At 41.4% G+C, this 19870-nt stretch overlaps 1 protein-coding gene across 1 annotated transcript in view; it reads left to right on the top strand.

Annotated features, from left to right (window-relative positions):
* The window catches only part of LOC137306049 (collagen alpha-1(IX) chain-like), a 140114-nt gene that overhangs the window by 42830 nt on the left and 77414 nt on the right, over positions 1-19870 (top strand). The window contains exons 10-13 of the mRNA XM_067975092.1: positions 633-704; positions 4279-4323; positions 12486-12521; positions 18066-18089. Of these exons, the coding sequence (XP_067831193.1) occupies positions 633-704; positions 4279-4323; positions 12486-12521; positions 18066-18089 (177 nt within the window). The remainder of the gene's footprint in view (positions 1-632; positions 705-4278; positions 4324-12485; positions 12522-18065; positions 18090-19870) is intronic.

Below are 19870 nucleotides of genomic sequence, written 5' to 3'. Positions count from 1 at the left end.
TAGAGGGCTAGAATATAAAGGGGAGGAAGTATTGCTACAGATGAACAAAAACCCTGTTTAGACCACATCTGGAGCACTGTGTACAGTTCTGGGCACCACACCTTAGAAAGAATATATTTTCCTTTAGAAGGAGTGCAGTGCAGATACACCAGAATGTTACCAGGGCACCCGGGGTTAAATTAGGAGGCGAGATTACATAAACTAGGCTTGTATTCCCTGGAATTTAGATGGTTAAGGTGATTTGTTTGAGGTTTTTAGGATTTTGAAAAGAATTGATAGGGTAGATAGAGAGAAACTTTTTCTACTGGTGGGGAGTCTAGGACAAGGGGACATAACCTTAAAAACAGAACTAGGCCAACCAGGAGAGAAGTTAGGAAACACTTCTTCCTGCAAAGGGTGGTAGAAGTGTTGAACACTCTCCTGCAAAAAGCAGTAGATGCTAGTTCAATCTGAGATTGAGAGATTTTTGCTAGCCAAGGGTATTAAGGGATATGGAGCCAAGGTCTGTGGATGGAGTTAGGGTACAGATCATCCATGCTCTCATTGAATGGTGGAACAGGCTTGAGGGGCTGAATGGCCTATTCCTGTTCCTATGTTCATTTTAATCAACATGTCAATTTGTTCTAATGCAGGGTCAGAAAGGGGAGCGTGGTGATGCAGGATTCTCAGGACACCGGGGAAAGCCTGGCCTTCCAGGAATTAATGTAAGTACTACAGGTCATTCCCAGATTCCTCATTGTGAGGGTACTTATACAGTTGGTTTTTGAGTTTCCTTCACACTGGGTAGATGGATTTCATTCTGTGCAAATCTATAACCAGAGAAACACCAAGACAGAGTGAAAGATTACACTTTGTGCAAGTGATTTTTCCGCAGTGCTGTTGATTTATGTAAATCCACCATCCCCTCTAAAACATCCAAAACCATACCTACACCTTCTTCTCACTTTAATCTATATATTTGCATATTCATGACATTTCCTTCAATCTCACTTCATTTCACTTCCACCTCCCATCACTCCAGCTTTGGTTTCTTGTAGAAGCCCAAGTTTTACATCTCTTTCACCCTTGCTCCTTCCGATTTCCCACCTAAATTGTCTGCTCTAACCTTTATCTGATTTTATTCTGATTGGCACTGAAGGTTTCACATTTTAGCCTTCCCCTTCTGTCATGTCTGCTACTATGTGTTGATTCAATCTTGCTTGTCTTATGTTGTCTCTCAGATCATCCTGAAGTATCTCAAACTCATCTTATGTCAGCTCAGAATTCTTATAAATCTATTTTACCTGCTAATGTAATATTATTGAAAAAAAGCGATGTCTTCCTGCCCATCCAACTTTTGGAGCGTTTCCAAAGCAGTCTCTCCTAACCATTGTGAATTCTCCTTTCTTATAACATATGAACAAATGAAAATGACAGTCAGGAAAAGACCGACTGGTCTATCCAGCTTGTCCCACACTATTGTGATGCTTTTTGCATCACAATATATACGCTCCCCACCCCAACCGGAAACCATACAATTTCCTGGGAGAAGCAAAAAAACTAGCCAATTAGGGGGAAAATAAACTGGAAAATTGTTTTCCGACCGCCCCTTAGGCAATCAAAACTAGTCCAGGAGATCACTCTGGCCATGAATAATGTTACAAGGCACCTACCTCTTGTACAAGGTGATCTCCACCCCAGCCAGAAACTGGTGTATTATGTACTTTTAATTTATAAACATTTTTTTGTTTGCCTTATTTGTCTTTGTACATGACTAGTCAGCCACCTTGGCTTCTTCTTACCACACTCCCTTCTTTTGAATTTGGGGAAGTATATGGTCCCAATAGTACAGTTGTTAGATTTCTTAATGGGAAAGGACTTCAAGGATTAAGTTACGAGGAGAGATTACACAAATTGGGGTTGTATTCTCTGGAGTTTCGAAGGTTAAGGGGTGATCTGATCGAAGTTTATAAGATATTAAGGGGAATGGATAAGGTGGATAGAGAGAAACTATTTCCGCTGGTTGGGGATTCTAGGAGTAGGGGGCACAGTCTAAAAATTAGAGCCAGACCTTTCAGGAGTGAGATTAGAAAACATTTCTACACACAAAGGGTGGTAGAAGTTTGGAACTCTCTTCCGCAAACGGCAATTCCTACTAGCTCAATTGTTAAATTTAAATGTGAGATAGATAGCTTTTTGGCAACCAAAGGTATTAAAGGATATGGGCCAAAGGCAGGTATATGGAGTTAGATCACAGATCAGCCATGATCTTATCAAATGGCGGAGCAGGCACGAGGGGCTGAATGGCCTACTCCTGTTCCTATGTTCCTATGAAAGGTGAAATTTTTCAATCACTTCTCCCCTCTAACTCTACTTTGATAAAGAATCTCTCTCCATTGGCCCATTCTGTTCAACCATTGAAACCATCATCAATTTTTATCCCTGCCGCATCTGCCAGCTCTCTGAACTACAATGAGACCTCTAGTCCCAATAGCATTCCTCTCTTCATTCTCACAATGACAATTATAATTAGAGTATTTGAATTATAATTAGAACAATTGAAGTCAGTGGAAATAAAAATCAGGATAGATGTAAAACAGCATGATGATTTGCTATCACCCATTTTACACTATTGCACAAAGTCAAAATTACCCCCATTATGTCTTCAAACTCAACCCCGCCCTATATCATTTCTTAAATCTCTCTTACTTTTAGTCCACCTGTCCTTTTTGAAAATTTGCTCATATTCGCCGTATCTTTAAGAAAGGTGATTCCTTTTACCCTTCTATTTACCACTCCAATAGTTAGTACTTTAAAAGTTCTGAAAGCTGTTATTAACTGTCAAATAATATATTACCTTGAAAGTTTTGGTCAATTATAATATGGCAATTTGTTTTTTGCATAGCCATTTCACCGGTGACCTTATTCTCTACATTATGCTCAATCTAGAACTCTGCTGTAGAACACTTTGGTGACTATTCTCTTGTTTTTTTTTCTCATATTAATGATATCCTCCACTCATCATCCAAATCCATCCATTATTTTGTAGCTGATTGCACTCACATTCTCCAACTTCCTTCAGGTTTCAAGTCCTTTACATTGCAGTGATTGAGTTACTACATCTTAGTCTCCTTCATGTCTCTGAATGGGGCAATGAAAATCTTATTTTTTTCAAGGACACAGGGATGAAATTGGATAAAGGCGCGGACACACAGCAGGCAGAATTGTATTTGTCGTCCATTATACAATATTCAGTTGGATTGAAGCCAATGAAAATGAATATAAGGTATAATAGGTGACCAATGTGACACAGCTTGTTTTGTGTCTCTGCTCATGCCCAATTTCACCCCACAGTTTCTTCATATCTCTTAGAAATCTGAACAGCAGCTACCATCTTTTTTCCTTTGATAGCTCCACCTTGAATCCTTCTTCATCTATTGGTATTCTTGATCTCACTATCTCCTCTGACCTCAAATGGAACTCACATCTCTTCCAGTGCAAAGATAGCTCCCAAGATGCTTGGTTTCTTTTTTTCGCAATAACACGTCTTTGCCCTCAATAACATTTAATGCTCGATAAAGTTTATGTCCATTCTAGACTTGAATAGTTTTCCCATCTCTGGGGACTCTTCAGGCTCCTTTCACATGCAATAAAAAACTTTTCACCTAATAATCAATGCCACCCTCATCTCTAGTCCCAACATCCCTCTCTCCTTCTCAAATGTTTTTGTCTTTGTTTTCTCAATTCTTTTATGATTAATACTGATCCAAATTTTCCTGTCTTCTTCCTTCTAAGCTGCAAAGACCCCATCCTACAAGCTGTTCTTCCTCCTCACACTTTCACTGCATTGAAATTAAAACTCGTTGCACTACTTTAATCCATTCTTTCTAAAGACTTCAAGCTTACGTCTCTCTGTCTCTATGTCCTCCTACAAATCTCAGGCTTTGAAACCTAACCTTTTTGTTGTCCTGCGCTATGGGCCTTTGACATTTACCTTGATTTCTCAATAAGAAAACAAAGTGCAGCTGACGTTGTATACTAGTCACTTCCAATAGAGGCAGGTGTATCCAAATACAAATGATACCACTTGGACCAAAATTAGAATATTAACGAATTCATTTGAATTTTCAAATTCTAATTGTTCAGCTCACTCTTACCAAAGAACCAGCTTCATGTTATACCATGGATCTTTTATCCTTGTTAAATCCACTGAATTTTATTAAGATATGCTATTTATGGTTTCAGAGAGTTTAGTGTTAATTCTTAATCATTAATCGTTGCTGTCTTTATTTTCACTAGGGGCGACCAGGCCCAATAGGACCAATGGGTCCTGAAGGTCGAGTGGTAAGTGATAAAAATGATGAAGATCTGCATTTGTGAAAGATACGTTTATTCTTGCTGCTTTTTAAAGTTCAAAGGGAATGTGTATAATACGCACTTGGAATACAGATTCCAAAAAGTGCTTATTTGTGGAATCAACAGAGACATTCACCTTCAAAGGTTTTATATAGGGATGGAATTCATAATTTGACTGCTTGGCAGCACAGTCCCTTCTTCCTTAAGTTTCATTTTCCATTCCACAAGCATGAGCACTAAGAAAGTCAGGTGCTAATAAGATGGACTAGCCGAAGCTCTTGTTATTTGCCATTTTTTGTCCAACTCCTGCTCTCAAGAGAGAGATATGAGGTGCTGAGTGGAGGATGAGAGGTGCCCTTATAGAGGGCTATAAGATAGGAGTGGGGCTCGTATAGGGACTGAGTGGAACAGAAAAGGTTCATCCTGAGTCCTATGTTCCTATGTTCCTATTGAGTCACTATTCCCAGTAAAACCCCACTGCAGGACAAGGGGCCAATAATTGCCCGTTAGGCCTGTTAACAACAGGTTCACAGTGACTTTCAGTTACTAGGCAGTGATGAGAGGTCTTCGTAGAAGGATATAAGGGACTGAGTGGGAACTAACAGGGGCCCTTATAGAGGGATATTGTCCTAGTAATCCTGCCTGGCTTAATGCTATCTGCCTTCATTCAGAGACATGCCATTATCAACAGATTGGCAGAGCTGTGTGGAACAGTGTGCAGTTTGCTTCAGAGAATAACAACAGAGGCCCTAAGAAAAGATACAGAAGAATAATTCTGCGCAGGAGTCGAGTACAGACTCGATGGGCTGAGTGGCCTCCTCTATGCCGTGACCATTCTATGATTCTAGAATTGAGGAGAAGTGGAAATCTGAATCATAACATATTTTTCATACAGTTCAAATATGTAGCTAGCCATAATAAACATTAAAGATAATAATGGTAAGGATTAGGAAAAGATCTGAGATTTCCACAGGACCGCTTGAAGGGATGGTTAATTGTTGAGTTTGATTCCCAGATGTCTGAACTGTAGCTCTACATTTGATATAAGGTGTTGCTATTTCACAGCATGCTTATAAAATGTTGTCATTCTGTGTTGAGTTCAGCTAGGGAAGCAACTAAGGGAAAGATGAAAGGAAATCAACCAAGGAGTCCTGCTCCCAGTCACTATCCCATTACCTCTGATGGACAGTCCCAGTGAGGACAAGATCAGGTTAAACTTTGGCACTTCTTCCCTCGTGGAATAGCCTTTTGACACTTGCTCTCTAGGGTCACACGCAAAGAATGGCCTGTACTGTTCCACAAGTGCTAGCAGTCCTTCGCTATCTCAGTAGTAGAGCTGCACACTCAATATGATCCAGCACCTTCGAAAAAGAAAGACAGAGAATTGGGTAAATATGGGACATCGTCGGCAGGTCCTAAAATAGAAGAGATTGTGCTGGTACAGCTAATGGTGCTGGTATTATTGATCAGCACTAGCAATCATTTTCCTCAAAATTAACATAAGGATAAAATTAATTGGATTAAAAATTTGAAGGAAAGGCACATTGATATAATGTAGCAGAGGAGCTGTTATTGTAAGCTGCTCCTGGAAGTTGCAGTAACTAATCCTGTCTGGGAATTCCACAATGAAGCCATAACATCTGCATAACATCTGTTCCTTCTGCTCTCATCAGGTATTCACTGTGATGCCTATTACCACACTTTCATTTTTAGTCAGGAAACAGTAAGCACAATTTATTCCAAGATTTTATTGATGCCATCCCTTGCTTGATGATAGCCAGGTGTGCTCCTATAGGTTCAGGGCAAGTTTAGCCATCTTGGGAATCTCTTTCTCTTTTGCTGAGGTGGATCTCCATGCAGCAGCGCATCAAGTGACCCACTGATTGCTTCCTGCTGCACATCACCCGGGAGATCTCGCCAACAGCCAGTGGGCTAAACATTTGGAATAAGTCCACTTTCCCATATAGCCTAACACAAGATAAGTCAGCACACAGACACAAAGAAGTTTAATTATTCTGGCCCAGGGGGTGATCCCACGCCACCGCCTCGATATAGCAGCCTGGTGTATCATTGATAATCTCAGCAGGGGAGCTAATGAAAATTTTGCTCTTTCATCTTGATGAAAGTGCCCAGAAGCTGAGCTAATGAACAATTACAGCAGCATTTGCTGTTTTACCAGCTGCTGAACTGCATTTTTTTTAATGAGGAATCTGATAATCTTCTGGCTGCTATTAAACTCGAGCTGTGAGAGTCACAAATTATTCATTTGCAAGGATCCCAAGAAATTCCCAGGTCTCGATTTTGGGAAGCTGGCCTACCTATCTCATGTATATTGAGATTTCATGTCAGTTTTCAAAATGTTTGTTTGTTTGTTACCAATTAACATCAACAAAATTAAGCTCCTGTAAAGTTTTAATATTCAATAAAACCAGGAAACTGGGGTGGTGTTATTTGGATGTAGAAATTCTACAGCAATAATTTACACTCACAAAGCACCTTTAATGTGGTTGAACATCCCAAGGCACTTCACATTCTTAAAGTATTAAAGACATTAGGGGATTTTTTACCTTAGGGGTCCAGGTGTAGGAACATTTATCTTAGTAAATTTAACAAGACTTGTTTTCACTATTACCACAGTTTTCTTCCCTTTTCCTTATCTTCTGAAGGCACTGACTCAAGTCTGGGTATGATTCCACAGGGATTAGCAGTCCTTCACTAACTTGCTCAATTGGCTGTTCTTCATGTCTGAGCTCAGGCATTGAGTATCAGGAGGCCATTTGGCATAGGAGTGGTATCGTCACTGAGCCTGACCCTGTCCTCACCTGACATCCATTCATATGGACTTACCGACACGGGATCAATGAATAACGTTCAGGAGTGGGGACCATGGAGGTCCGTGGCTTTTTTCATCTCCCTTAGCCTAGGGGCACTCAGGCCAAATGTGGCACCACCATAGCTGAAATCAGCCAATAGCACTAGCGATTAAGTCTAGAACCTATCTGACCTACTTGTCTGAGTACCATACCTGGTAGTACATCTCTTACTCAGCCATTGATTCTTAAACGCCTAAGTTCCAATTGTCAAAGTCCACATAGGAATGCTTAAAATGCTGATATGGTTTTGGGCATCCCAAAATTACATTAAAGTCATAGAAAGCATACACTGCAGATTCTTCAGGTTGTTAACAGGAATGGAAAACTATAGTTATGTGGAGAGACTTGAGATACTGGAGCAGAGATGGCTAAGAAGGGACTATTTCCACTGGAGCAGAGATGGCTAAGAAGGGACTTAATAAGCATTTTTATAATTATGAAGGTTTTAATTGGATGAAAAGGAAAATGCTATTTCTTTTGGTTGGGAAGTCAGTGACAATGGATCATCAATTTAACGTTGTCACTAAGAGAGATTAGTAGGAATTTCTTTATGCAATGCATTGTTGGAGCGTTGTCATAGGCAGTGGTCGAATCAGAGACCATTGTATCCTTAATTGGAACATTGGATAGACATTGGAAGCAGAGGAAGATATAAATGTATGTGGAAGAGCAAGGCAGTGGGATTAGTTTTGGATCTAGAAAAAAGCCACACAGATGACCTCCTACTGTGCTGTTAACCTCCATGATTCATTGGCTCATCAGAGCACCAATACAGGTGACCATGAACTGATGGGATGCAGATTTGTTCTGTCATGCCACTGAGTTCACAAACTCAACTGAAATGATGTGAGGGTAAGGCCAGACATTTCTTCACAGAGCTGGAGAAAAATTGGATATCATTCCAGAGCCATTCTTGCATGCCTTCAAGTGGCTACCTTAGACTGGATCTTTTTATTCTACCTATAGGTTACATCAGGCTATTTAGTTCCTGCTCCCAAACTTCTTCCAATGTCGTTCTTTACTTGCTACAAGGAAGCATGAAACAGGAGCCAGAGGTGACTCTCCCTGTGAGTTTATCCACTCCCTCTCCCATAAGGAGATGCTTGGCCTTCAATCACACCTCTTCACTGCAGCATGGCTGAAATTAGAAACTCACTAGGATGGGGCAAGTAGAAATAATGCCTGAATCCAACCATTAAACTACATCAGGTCAGCTGCCTGCTCTTCCCCTCACCTGTGATATGGCTTTAGAAAACCAGGAGGAGAAAAAAGGGGATGAATAAATAGCGAAATTATTTTAAATTGAGAAAAAAACTTATCAGAAACTTTTCTGGCATGCTTGTAGAACTTAGGAGAAGCCAATAATCACACAAAAGACATTTATTTCAATGTAATGAGTCACCTTTTAATTATTAAAACGATACAGCATCTCCTTTCTTTCCTTCATTATACTGTAATCTTGTCGTCAAGGTAATAATGAAGGTTGTCCCGTTAGACAGGCTGACCTTTGCAATAGTTTGAATAGAGCAAGCTACAAATTCAATTTCTGCTTCCAGCAAAAGAAGATTATGAATCATTGCCAGGGTGAATGGTGAAGATTTCAGCAAAACACTCCCATGTGTATTAGCTGCTAATTGACAGCATAAGGCCATTTCTTGTTGTAACCTAAGAACACATGTAATACTGAAATGTGGTAGCAAACTACATTTGGTTTTAATTAAATACATCGTTGAACTAACAGGCATTCGGAATAGAACAGCTGTTAGATATCGTATTTGGATTTTCAAGGGTATGTAATACTGTCCAGTAAAACTATAGCTGTTTTTGTGGGGGGGGAGTGGTGGGTGGGGAGTGGGGGTTAGGGAGAGTTAATAGTGCACTTGCTAACATTCCACAATATCTATCTAACCTTGTGTCCTGCGTTAGACATTCCTGCCCTTCCTTGGCATGACATTTCCAAGTTTCCAGCATTTAGGAACCATCCAACATTGCATCACAGTTTTGTTATTGCATCAGTCTTTTAATGACCAGTGGAACTGATAATTTTGAAGTATTTTTGGGGCAACATCGAGGGTAATTCTCGTTATTCTTGCCAAAAGTAAATGCCTATCTTGTGATTTATGTGTCCTCAAATGTTTTCAGCACTACCAACATCATAGCAGCAATTTACATAGATAATTTACAGCAAAATAAGAATGTTTTCTGAACACATTTAGCAGGTAGGGGGCAATTTTCATCTACTTACTACCTCGCTTTTTAGTGTGAATGGGGCAATAGCAGGTTGAAAATATTCTTTAAAATTTGCACCGATTTCAAGCCTGAGGCCCGCCGGATGCGATTTTCGAACGGGCCTCAATTTAGACGGCCTACACTCACGTTTAAAACAGTCAGGAGCCTCATTAAAATATCTAAATCGTGGTCCTAAGACACATTTAGGACCCCAAAGCAATTTTCACCCGCCTCTGGGTGGAACAGCGTTGAGCGGCCAAACCAACGGTCATTAAAGGGACTGCTGCAGGTGCTCCATGATAAGGGAAATGACACCTTTTCCAATGAATGCTTCTCCTGACCCGACAAAAATCTTCCCTCTGTAGTCTCCTCCTGAGATTTCCATCCCCCCCCCCCCCCCTTCTTCCCTTCTTTTATGACATTCTTCCGGCTTGGCTCTGTGGAGAAACGCCTGCATTTCCCACCCAATGCCTGCTTGATTTATGTGATAATCAAAAATCCCCCCCCTCAGTTTTTATTAGTATGACGTATGATTTAGATTTTAAAACCATAAATGCCAAACTTGAAAGCTAACAAGAGCTGGCCAACAGGTTCAAGAAGCTGACCCAGGCCCAGAAAAGTTGACAACTCCAAAACTGGCCTAAATATGTGCGAAGTGATACATTTTGGCAGGAAGAATGAGGAGAAGCAATATAAATTAAATGGTATAATTCTAAAGGGAATGCAGAGAGCAACCTGGCGGTATATGTGCACAAATCTTTGAAGATGGAAGGATAGGTTGAGAAAGCAGTTAAAAAAGCACACGGGATCCTGGGCTTTATAAATAGAGGCATAGAGCACAAAAGCAAGGAAGTTAGGTCGAACCTTTAAAAACACTGGTTCGGCCACAACTGGAGTATTGTGTCCAATTCTGGGCACCGCACTTTAGGAAGGATGTGAAGGTCTTAGAGAGGGTGCAGAAAAAATTTACTAGAATGGTTCCAGGGATGAGAGACTTCAGTTACATGGATAGACTGGAGAAGCTGGGGTTGTTCTCCCTAGAGCAGAGAAAGTTAAGAGGAGATTTGATAGAAGTGTTCACATTCTTGAAGGGTTTAGATAAAATAAATAAAGAGAAACTGTTCCCATTGGTGGAAGGGTTGAGAACCAGAGGACACATATTTAAGGTGATTAGCAAAAGAAACAAAGGCAACATGAGGAAAAACTTTTTTTAAGCTGCGAGTAGTTATGATCTGGAATGCACTGCCTGAAAGGGTGGTGGAAGTAGATTCAATCATGGCTTTCAAAAAGGAATTGGACAAATACTTGAAGGAATAAAAATTGCAGGTTTACAGGGAAAGAGCAGGGGAATGGGACTAACTGGATCGCTCTTTCAAAGAGCCGGCACGGGCTCGATGGGCCGAATGGCCTCCTTCTGTGCTGTAACCATTCTATGATTCTATGAATATAACCTATGATGTGTGAAAAGAGTTAATTATACTGAAGATGCAGTGGGACATGGGCTTACAACTTAAGCTGTAGTTAAACCCAATATTTCTTCACTTGTATTAGAGGGATCAAAAGAGAAATATCTGAAAGTCTGAAGAGGAATACAAGTGTTGAAATCAAAATTGGGGAAATTTGCCCCCTCCATAAAATTTTAATTTTTATTGCACTTTATTTAGTGCATTTTCAAGTAATTTAGATTCTATTATGAATGTGGGAATTGTGCTTTTTTAAATCTGAAAATGAAAGAACAGTTGTTCAGTTGAAAACCATTCAGCATTGAAAACTACTCTCTTTGTCATTTGGGAATTGATTATTTTTCTTTATATATCTTAAAACTTTTATCTTCAGCAGTTAATCTTTTACTCGCTGAAAAAAGTTTGAGTTAAATTTCTTTTTTATAAAAACGAATTGCTGAATAGCACATGAAGGTTTTAACCCCAACGTTGTTGGATATACTCAGGGCTGTAGGCAGCAAATTTAAAATTGTACTTAGTTCTTCCAAGTCCTGGGGACGATAAGGGCCATGTTCTCCCTGGAAAATGTTAATTTTTTACATTAGAATCAATAGTTATTCTTAAACACTCTCCCCTTCCAACAGCCCCAGATCATAAGGACTCTCTCCTCCTTTAACACCTCTTCAGTTTACAAGGGTACCTCCAACACATCTTCTCCTCTGGTCAACAAAGGCTCTTTCCTCCTCCAAAGTTCCCAGTTCATGAAGATACTCTACAGTTCATTCTAGCACTCTTTCCTGCAATTTATGCTCCCACTTTCCTACCCACACTGGCACACAGCTTCTCAACACTGCACTCGGGTTTCCTCTTTCCCCTTCCATCCACGAGTGCTGCTTTCAGACTTCCTCCTCTTGCTCTCCTTCACCAGTGCTACTCTCAGTCTACCCCCTCTCTTTCTTCCCTTACAAATACCATTCTCAGGCTTTCCTCACTTCCGTACACTCCATCAGCACCACACTTGTGCTTCCTTTCCTCCCCCTCCCCTCCAACATGCTGCTCCTGGGCTTCCCATTCTCTTCCCTCCCTACCAATGCTACCCTCAGACTTTACTTTCTCCTCCTCCCTCACCAGCGATACTTTCCCCCTCTCCCTCCTATGCAGTGTTCTTAGATTCCCTCCATAGCACCGCGCTGGGACTCCTACCTCCTGTAGTTGCTACTCTGATTTCGAATGCCATTGCACACCGTAGTGGAACTTCTGATTTCATGAGAGTTTGGAGGAAAATTGGAGCAGCAACCTGAGTTACGGAGCAGTCTTGTGATGAGAGGCTAAGAGTGGAGCTGATTTTTATCTACAATATAGTATGTCAAACACAGACAGTATTGTCACAGTGAAAGGCTTCTAGGAAAGAAAGGAGAGAAAATAGTGAATCATGTTAGGTTGCTTTTTCAAGAATAACATCAGCAGTAACTTAAGAGTGGTTCTCTTATCCTGTGTCAGCCAAGGAGACAGGAATTCCTTTATTGCATAAATGAATGAGGTATTACATAAATGTGATCTGCAATGTTCTAATGTAATATTTTTCCAATAATCTCTTTTTCTGAAGGGTCCTCCAGGAATGCCTGGTCCAGAAGGTCCATCAGTAAGTATTAACCTTTGTAATACTATTTCACATTGAAAGCTTTTGAGGTTGTTTTGCCTGTATACTGCTGGGGGCCTATAAGTGATGGACTGAATCAATGATGATTTTACTGAAGGCTAATGATCAGTGATGAACCTGAGTAATTAATACTGTAGGGTATTTGCCCTTTCCCAATGATCAACGTGACTCCAATATGGTACAGTGGTATTTTATTAAGCTTTACACAATGGTCAGCACTTATACGTGCTTAAGCAATAGTTAACAGTACAGAACGAGAACTATATCACCCGTTCCGTGCTGGGTAGAGCTCATGCCCACTTTGTAAGGGTCTTGAAGGAAGGTTCCACCCCGCCTGGGGTCTCTTCTGTCCATTGGCCCTACCCCACCTGGGGTTTCATCTGTTCAAATCCAGATCCTCTCCTTGTTTGGCCGCTGCTGCCTGGTTCCTTTCCAGGGTCTGTCCTTGCTCCTGTCCTGGTTCTCTACAACCTAACTCTCGCAATGGGTCTATCTTTTATGCCACTTTTGAGGGCGGGCACAGGGCTGGTATTGACACATCATCACCCTATCGAGGCCTTTCCAAAGGGCGAGGTGACCAGTAAGATGTCATGTAACTTCCTAACAAAGGGAGAAGAGTCTGCCTACTTATCTCTACCTTTCGTGGGCAGAGAATGATTGAGTGGCCCTCAAGATGCCATACCCCTTAGTTGGCCAATCCTCAGCTTACAACTCCGGTCGGTGGGGGGGCTGCCTCTCCATCCTGTCTCGTTATGCTTTTCCCAAGGCTGGAATCAGCAACTTTGGTCCTGTTATCTCACATTCTATGTCTGTTCTCAAGCTAACAATTCTAAGGCCCTATTGTCATGTTTGAGGTTGACCTTTGGCAGTTAGGACAGCTGGCTCATCTTGTGGCTAGAATTACATCTTGTTAGTGCGGCTACAGCTACTGCTACATTAGCAATTTCACAATTCTGTTAATTATATTCGAGTCAAAATGCTTTGTTTCTCATACATGCATTCAATGGCTTTGTAAAACTTATAAAACACATTTGTGTAAGTTAGCTACTGATTAATACAAAAGGCGATCGTATAAAACAGTAAAGGTTGCAAATCAAAGACACATGTGGTACCTTAGGTCAAAATATGCTAACAGTCATCTATGCTTGATTAATAAGAGGGTGACTACACAAAATACACATTTGGTACAGGTTTGATACGTAGCAGTATATTCTTTCAATACTGAAGCAGAAACAAATACCATGTACCATACCACAAAAACGCTGGTAAGACCACAGCTGGAGTATTGTGCGCAGTTCTGGTCACCACATTACAGGAAGAACGTAATTGCTCTGGAGAGAGTGCAGAGAAGATTTACAAGAATGTTGCCAGGGCTTGAAAATTGCAGCTACGAGGAGGTATTGGATAGGCTGGGGTTGTTTTCCTTGGAGCGGAGGAGGCTGAGGGGAGACTTGATTGAGGTGTACAAAATTATGAGGGGCCTAGATAGAGTAGACAGGAAGTACCTGTTTCCACTAGCGGAGAGTTCAAGAACTAGAGGACATAGATTTAAGCTGATTGGCGGAAGGATTAGAGGGGACATGAGGAAAAGCCTTTTTTACCCAGAGGGTGGTGGGTGTATGGAATTTGCTGCCTGAATTGGTGGTAGAGGCAGGGACCCTCAACTCTTTTAAAAAGTACCTGGACCTGCACCTAAAGTGCTGTAAGCTGCAGGGCTACGGACCAGGTGCTGGAAGGTGGGATTAGAATGGGCACCTGGTTGTTCTTTGAGCCGGTGCGGACACCTTGGGCTAAATGGTCCCCTTCTGTGCTGTATCTTTTCTATGGTTCTATGGTTCTAATTTTGGATTCTGCCAAACTACTTTTAAAGCTATTGCTGCCCAGAGTTTGTTTGTGATCTATTGGAGTTAAACAAGTCTATGAGCTGAACTATTTTCATCCAGTACCTTCTGTTGTATGATAAGAACACAGATATTTTTAAGAACAGGAACAGGTCATTAGGTCCACTAAGCCTGCCCCATTTACCTGCCTCCATGCCATATCCCTCAATTTTTTTTCACAACAAATTGCATTTAAATTGCGCCGTTAACATCCCACTCTGAGCCAAACAAGAAGACATTAGGAGGGGTGACCAAAATCTTGGTTAAAGTGGTGGGTTTTAAGGAGGGTCTTAAAGGAGCTGAAGTTTACAGAGGTTCGATGATAGGAGGCCAGCAAAGAGAGGATTGAAAGGCATGGATGAGGGTTTCAGCAGCAGATGGCTGAGGCAGGAGCCGAGGATGGATGTTACAGAGGTGGTTTTGCTGATGGAGAATATATGAGGTTGGAAGCCCAACTCTAGGTCTAATAGAACACTGAGACTGTTAACAGACTGGTTCAGTTTGAGAAAGTGGCTGAAGAGAGGGATGGAATCAATGGCAAGGGTATGGAGTTTGCGGTGTGGGCCAAAGACAGTGTCTTCAGTCTTCCCAATGTTTAACTGGAGGAAATTGCGGCTCATCCATGACTGGATATGAAATAAGCAGTCTGACAACACAGAGACAGTGGCGGGGTCAAGAGGGAGAGAGGTGGTGGAGAGATAGAGCAGAGTGTCCTCTGCATATATGTAGAAGCTGACCCCACGAGGAAGAGAAAGGAGCCAAGGATTGATTCTTGGGGGACTCTGGAGGTAACGTTGTGGGGGCAGGAAGAGAAGCCATTGCTGGTGATTCTCTGGCTATGATTGGAAAGGTAAGAATAGATCCAAGCAAGGGCAGTCGCAGTGAGCTGGTCAGTGGAGGAAAGGCATTGGAGGAGGCTGGTGTGGTCGACTGTGTTATAGGCTGCAGAGATGTTGAGGAGGATGAGGAGTGATAATTCACCACTGTTACAGTCTCAGAGGATGTCATTTGAGACTTCGGTTAGGGCCGGTTTGTTGTTGTGGCAGGGGCAGAACTCTGATTGGAGAGGTTCAAATATGGGGTCACAAGAAAGACAGGTTTGGAAGGTGGCAACATGTTCAACAGCTTTGGAGAGCAAAGGGAGGTTGTAGACAGGACAGTAGTTTGCAAGGACAGAGGTGTCAAGGGTAGGTTTTTTGAGGAGGGGGTTAATGGCGTAGTTTTGAAAGGGAGGTCAACAGTACCTGAGGAAAGGAAACCATTTACAGTGTCAGCAAGCATGGGGACAGGAAGGGAAGTTGAGTAGTCGGCAGTTTAGCGGGGATCTGAGTAGTAGGTGGTTCTCATGGACAAGATAAGTTCAGAGAGGGCACAAGGGGAAATAGGAGAGAACCCAGAGAAAGATGCAGATTTATGAGAGGGCATAGCCTGAGGGAGGTTTAGCTTGGTGGGCAAAGGGTGAAAACAGCAGAGGCAACTGGACAGATTGCTTCAGTGTAAATGATAAAGAAGTCCATGAGTACCTTGCATTTCTTTTTGGAGGTTAGAGTGGAGGGACTGTTAGAGGGGTTTAGGGAGACATTTGGTAGTGGAGAAAAGGAGACACAGGATTATCTTTATGCACCAGAATGATCCTGGAGTGGTGAATAGTTGTGCCAGAGGAGAGTGAGGCCACTAGCATTTGTGGTCCAACCAGATCAGAAATGGATGACTAAACCAGTAGTGCACCAGATATGCTCACTTCTGTGCCCCTTGGACTTAAGGGAGAGAAGATTGAGGCAAACTGTTTGCCTATTAAACCCATTTATACTGTTTACTTCAATGGCTTTCCCTGGTAACTTAATCCATGATTCTGTTACCAGTCTAACTTTCCTTCTATCCTTAACCTCCAAATTTCTCAATGCTTGGCATTTGACCCCTTTATCATAATGAACAATCTACCTGGATCAACTTTGTTAATCTCCTGGAGTTCTCCAGGGTTCGGTATTAGGGCCACAGCTCTTTTTGATATATATTAATGACCTGGACTTGGTTATAGAGGGTACAATTTCAAAGTTTGCAGATGACACAAAACTCGGAAATGTAGTAAACAATGTGGAGAATAGTAACAGACTTCAGGAGGACGTAGGCAGACTGGTGAAATAGGCAGACACATGGCAGATGAAATTTAGTGCACAGAAGTGTAAAGTGATACATTTTGGTAGGAAGAATGAGGAGAGGCCACATAAACTAACTGGCACAATTTTAAAGGGAGTGCAGGAACAGAGAGACCTGAGGGTGTAGGTACATAAATCTTTGAAGGTGGCAGAACAAATTCAGAAGGCTGTTAAAAAAGCATTTGGGATCTTGGGTTTTATTAATACAGGCATAGAGTACAAAAGCAAGGAAGTTCTGCTACATCTTTATAAAACACTGGTTAGGCCTCAGCTGGAGTATTGTGTTCAATTCTGAGCACCACACTATAGGAAAGATGTCAAGGCCTTAGAGAGGGTGCAGAAGAGATTTATTAGAACGGTACAGGGATGATGGACTTCAGTTATGTGGGGAGACTGGAGAAACTGGGATTGTTCTCCTTAGAAAAGAGAAGGTTAAGGGAAGATTTGATAGAGGTGCTCAAAATCATGAAGAGTCTTGATAGTGTAAATAAGGAGAATCTGTTTCCAGTGGCAGAAGGGTTGGTAACCAGAGGACACAGATTTAAGGTGATCAGCAAAAGGACCAGAGATGACATGAGGAAACACTTTTTTACACAGCGAATTGTAATGATCTGGAATGCACTGCCTGAAAGGGCAGTGGAAGCAGAGTCAATAGTAACTTTCAAAAGGGAATTGGATAAATACTTGAAGGGAAAACATTACAGGGCTATGGGGAAAGAGCACAGGAATGAAATTAATTGGATAGCTCTTTCAAAGAGCTGGCACAGGCACGATGGGCCGAATGGCCTCCTCCTGTGCTGTACCCACTCTGTTACTATGATACTATAACTATGAAAGCTCAGGTTCTAATAGCAGAGGCCAGGTGTAGTTTGTTTAGTTATATCACTGACTTTGGTTCTTTGATTAGCTGACTTGGATAAATATGCAACATGTCAATTGATGCACTGGGATGCAGTTCGGTAGGTATCAATGGAAGGATGAGTTAGATAGACTCCATTATGCCACAGTTCATTTCCCAAATATGTGTAACAGTTATTGAATATAGTAGCCATTTTGCATACAGTTGCAAATCTAAATGTTTTACTTACATAAAGGAGCCAGAAATTGTGTGTTGATAAATCCACTGTTTGATTCCAGTGTCTCTCAAATGGCTTCTTCTTGATATGTGGTGATGCAGTTGTGTACAGTAAATTCTTCTTGAAACTTTCTGTTTCACATTTTTGCTTCCCATTATTTTGGTTGAACATTCTCACCCTAGCAACAACTTATGCTGTGATGTTCTTGTCCGAACGTAGCTACCTGACTACATCAGAAGAAGCCAATAAACATGGCAATACATTCAGCACTCAATATGGCTGGCTACAGTTCAAATATTTTTGACAATCCAATCGATATTTAGGTGTAAGACATCCACCATTGGTTAAAAAAATAATTTATGTAGTATAATTGAGTTATGTTTAACAAGGGCTTCTCTCTTTGTCTTTCAACAGGGACCAGTGAAAATTGGACTTCCAGTAAGTAAATGAGGCCTTTTCGTGGGACTAATTGTAAGCCTTGAAATGATTCGCATAAAATTTAAGGAGTGAATCCATGATCCCAAACTACCAGCAGGGGACCACAATCAGCTGGGGTGGGTTTGGAGAATTGGAGCTTCACTATTGTAGCTGCTATCACCGTCCATGCTTCTTTTGAGTGTAGCTTCCTGTCTGGGAGTGTGGAATTGTGGAATCATTCTTTATGTAAAGAAGAAAAAAATCATCATCTGTAGAAATCCAGAAATTAGAGCTATTGTAGTGGAGTAACATTACTTGTACCTGTGATTAATTTAAATTATTTTTTGTTGAGAAACTAAGGCCACATAGTGTAGATTACCAACAAAGCTGAAAAAGTAGGCAAATTAAACAGTAATAGCCAGATGAGACCAAGTTCAGGTTTAGAAGCTGCAGGTTGTTGGAGGAAGTGAAGACTGAGGGAGGTAAGGAGGTCCAGTTTTGAGATTTTGGTAAAGAATTACTTAGTGAAATATGAGGCTTGATTTCAATGCAGTGAAGGTGCAGGGATGAAGAAAAGCATATTGGGATGGTATCTATGGAACTTGGAAGCAAGAGCGGAAAGGTCTGTAGAGAAATGTAGTGATGATGAGCGAATGGGAGGAGCAGAAGATTAGGGAAGAAAAAGAAACCATTCCGCGTTCACAAGCTCAGAATTCAAAGATGTTCGAAATAAACACAGTATACACATAATGACTAAAACACTCTCCTTCAGGTTGTACTCATAAATTTTGTTCCCCTCATCCCTTTCTTCACATGGGTAGTGAATTTCCTTGGGCCTTCTCCCATTCAGCCATAGTAACTTAGACAGAGCGGGAGAATCCCCGATTGTAATAGGTTTAAAGCCAAATTATCTAGGATTGCAACAGGATCTTGATAAATTGGGCCAGTGGGCCGATGAATGGCAGATGGAGTTTAATTTAGATAAATGTGAGGTGATGCATTTTGGTAGATCGAATCGGGCCAGGACCTACTCTGTTAATGGTAGGGCGTTGGGGAGAGTTATAGAACAAAGAGATCTAGGAGTACAGGTTCATAGCTCCTTGAAAGTGGAGTCACAGGTGGATAGGGTGGTGAAGAAGGCATTCAGCATGCTTGGTTTCATTGGTCAGAACATTGAATACAGGAGTTGGGATGTCTTGTTGAAGTTGTACAAGACATTAGTAAGGCCACACTTGGAATACTGTGTACAGTTCTGGTCACCCTATTATAGAAAGGATATTATTAAACTAGAAAGAGTGCAGAAAAGATTTACTAGGATGCTACCGGGACTTGATGGTTTGACTTATAGGGAGAGGTTGGATAGACTGAGACTTTTTTCCCTGGAGAGTAGGAGGTTTAGGGGTGATCTTATAGAAGTCTATAAAATAATGAGGGGCATAGATACGGTAGATAGTCAAAATCTTTTCCCAAAGGTAGGGGAGTCTATAACGAGGGGGCATAGATTTAAGGTGAGAGGGGAGAGATACAAAAGGGTCCAGAGGGGCAATTTTTTCACTCAAAGGGTGGTGAGTGTCTGGAACGAGTTGCCAGAGGCAGTAGTAGAGGTGGGTACAATTTTGTCTTTTAAAAAGCATTTGGACAGTTACATGGGTAAGATGGGTATAGAGGGATATGGGCCAAGTGCAGGCAATTGGGACTAGCTTAGTGGTATAAACTGGGCGACATGGACATGTTGGGCCGAAGGGCCTGTTTCCATGTTGTAAACTTCTATGATTCTATGATTCTATAAACTTTCCATAGTT

The sequence above is a fragment of the Heptranchias perlo genome, chromosome 3, assembly GCF_035084215.1.
Source record: "Heptranchias perlo isolate sHepPer1 chromosome 3, sHepPer1.hap1, whole genome shotgun sequence".
NCBI classification, from domain to species: Eukaryota; Metazoa; Chordata; class Chondrichthyes; order Hexanchiformes; family Hexanchidae; genus Heptranchias; species Heptranchias perlo.
The sequence above is the reverse complement of the archived record's forward strand: the minus strand, read 5'-3'. Positions and strand labels throughout refer to the sequence as shown.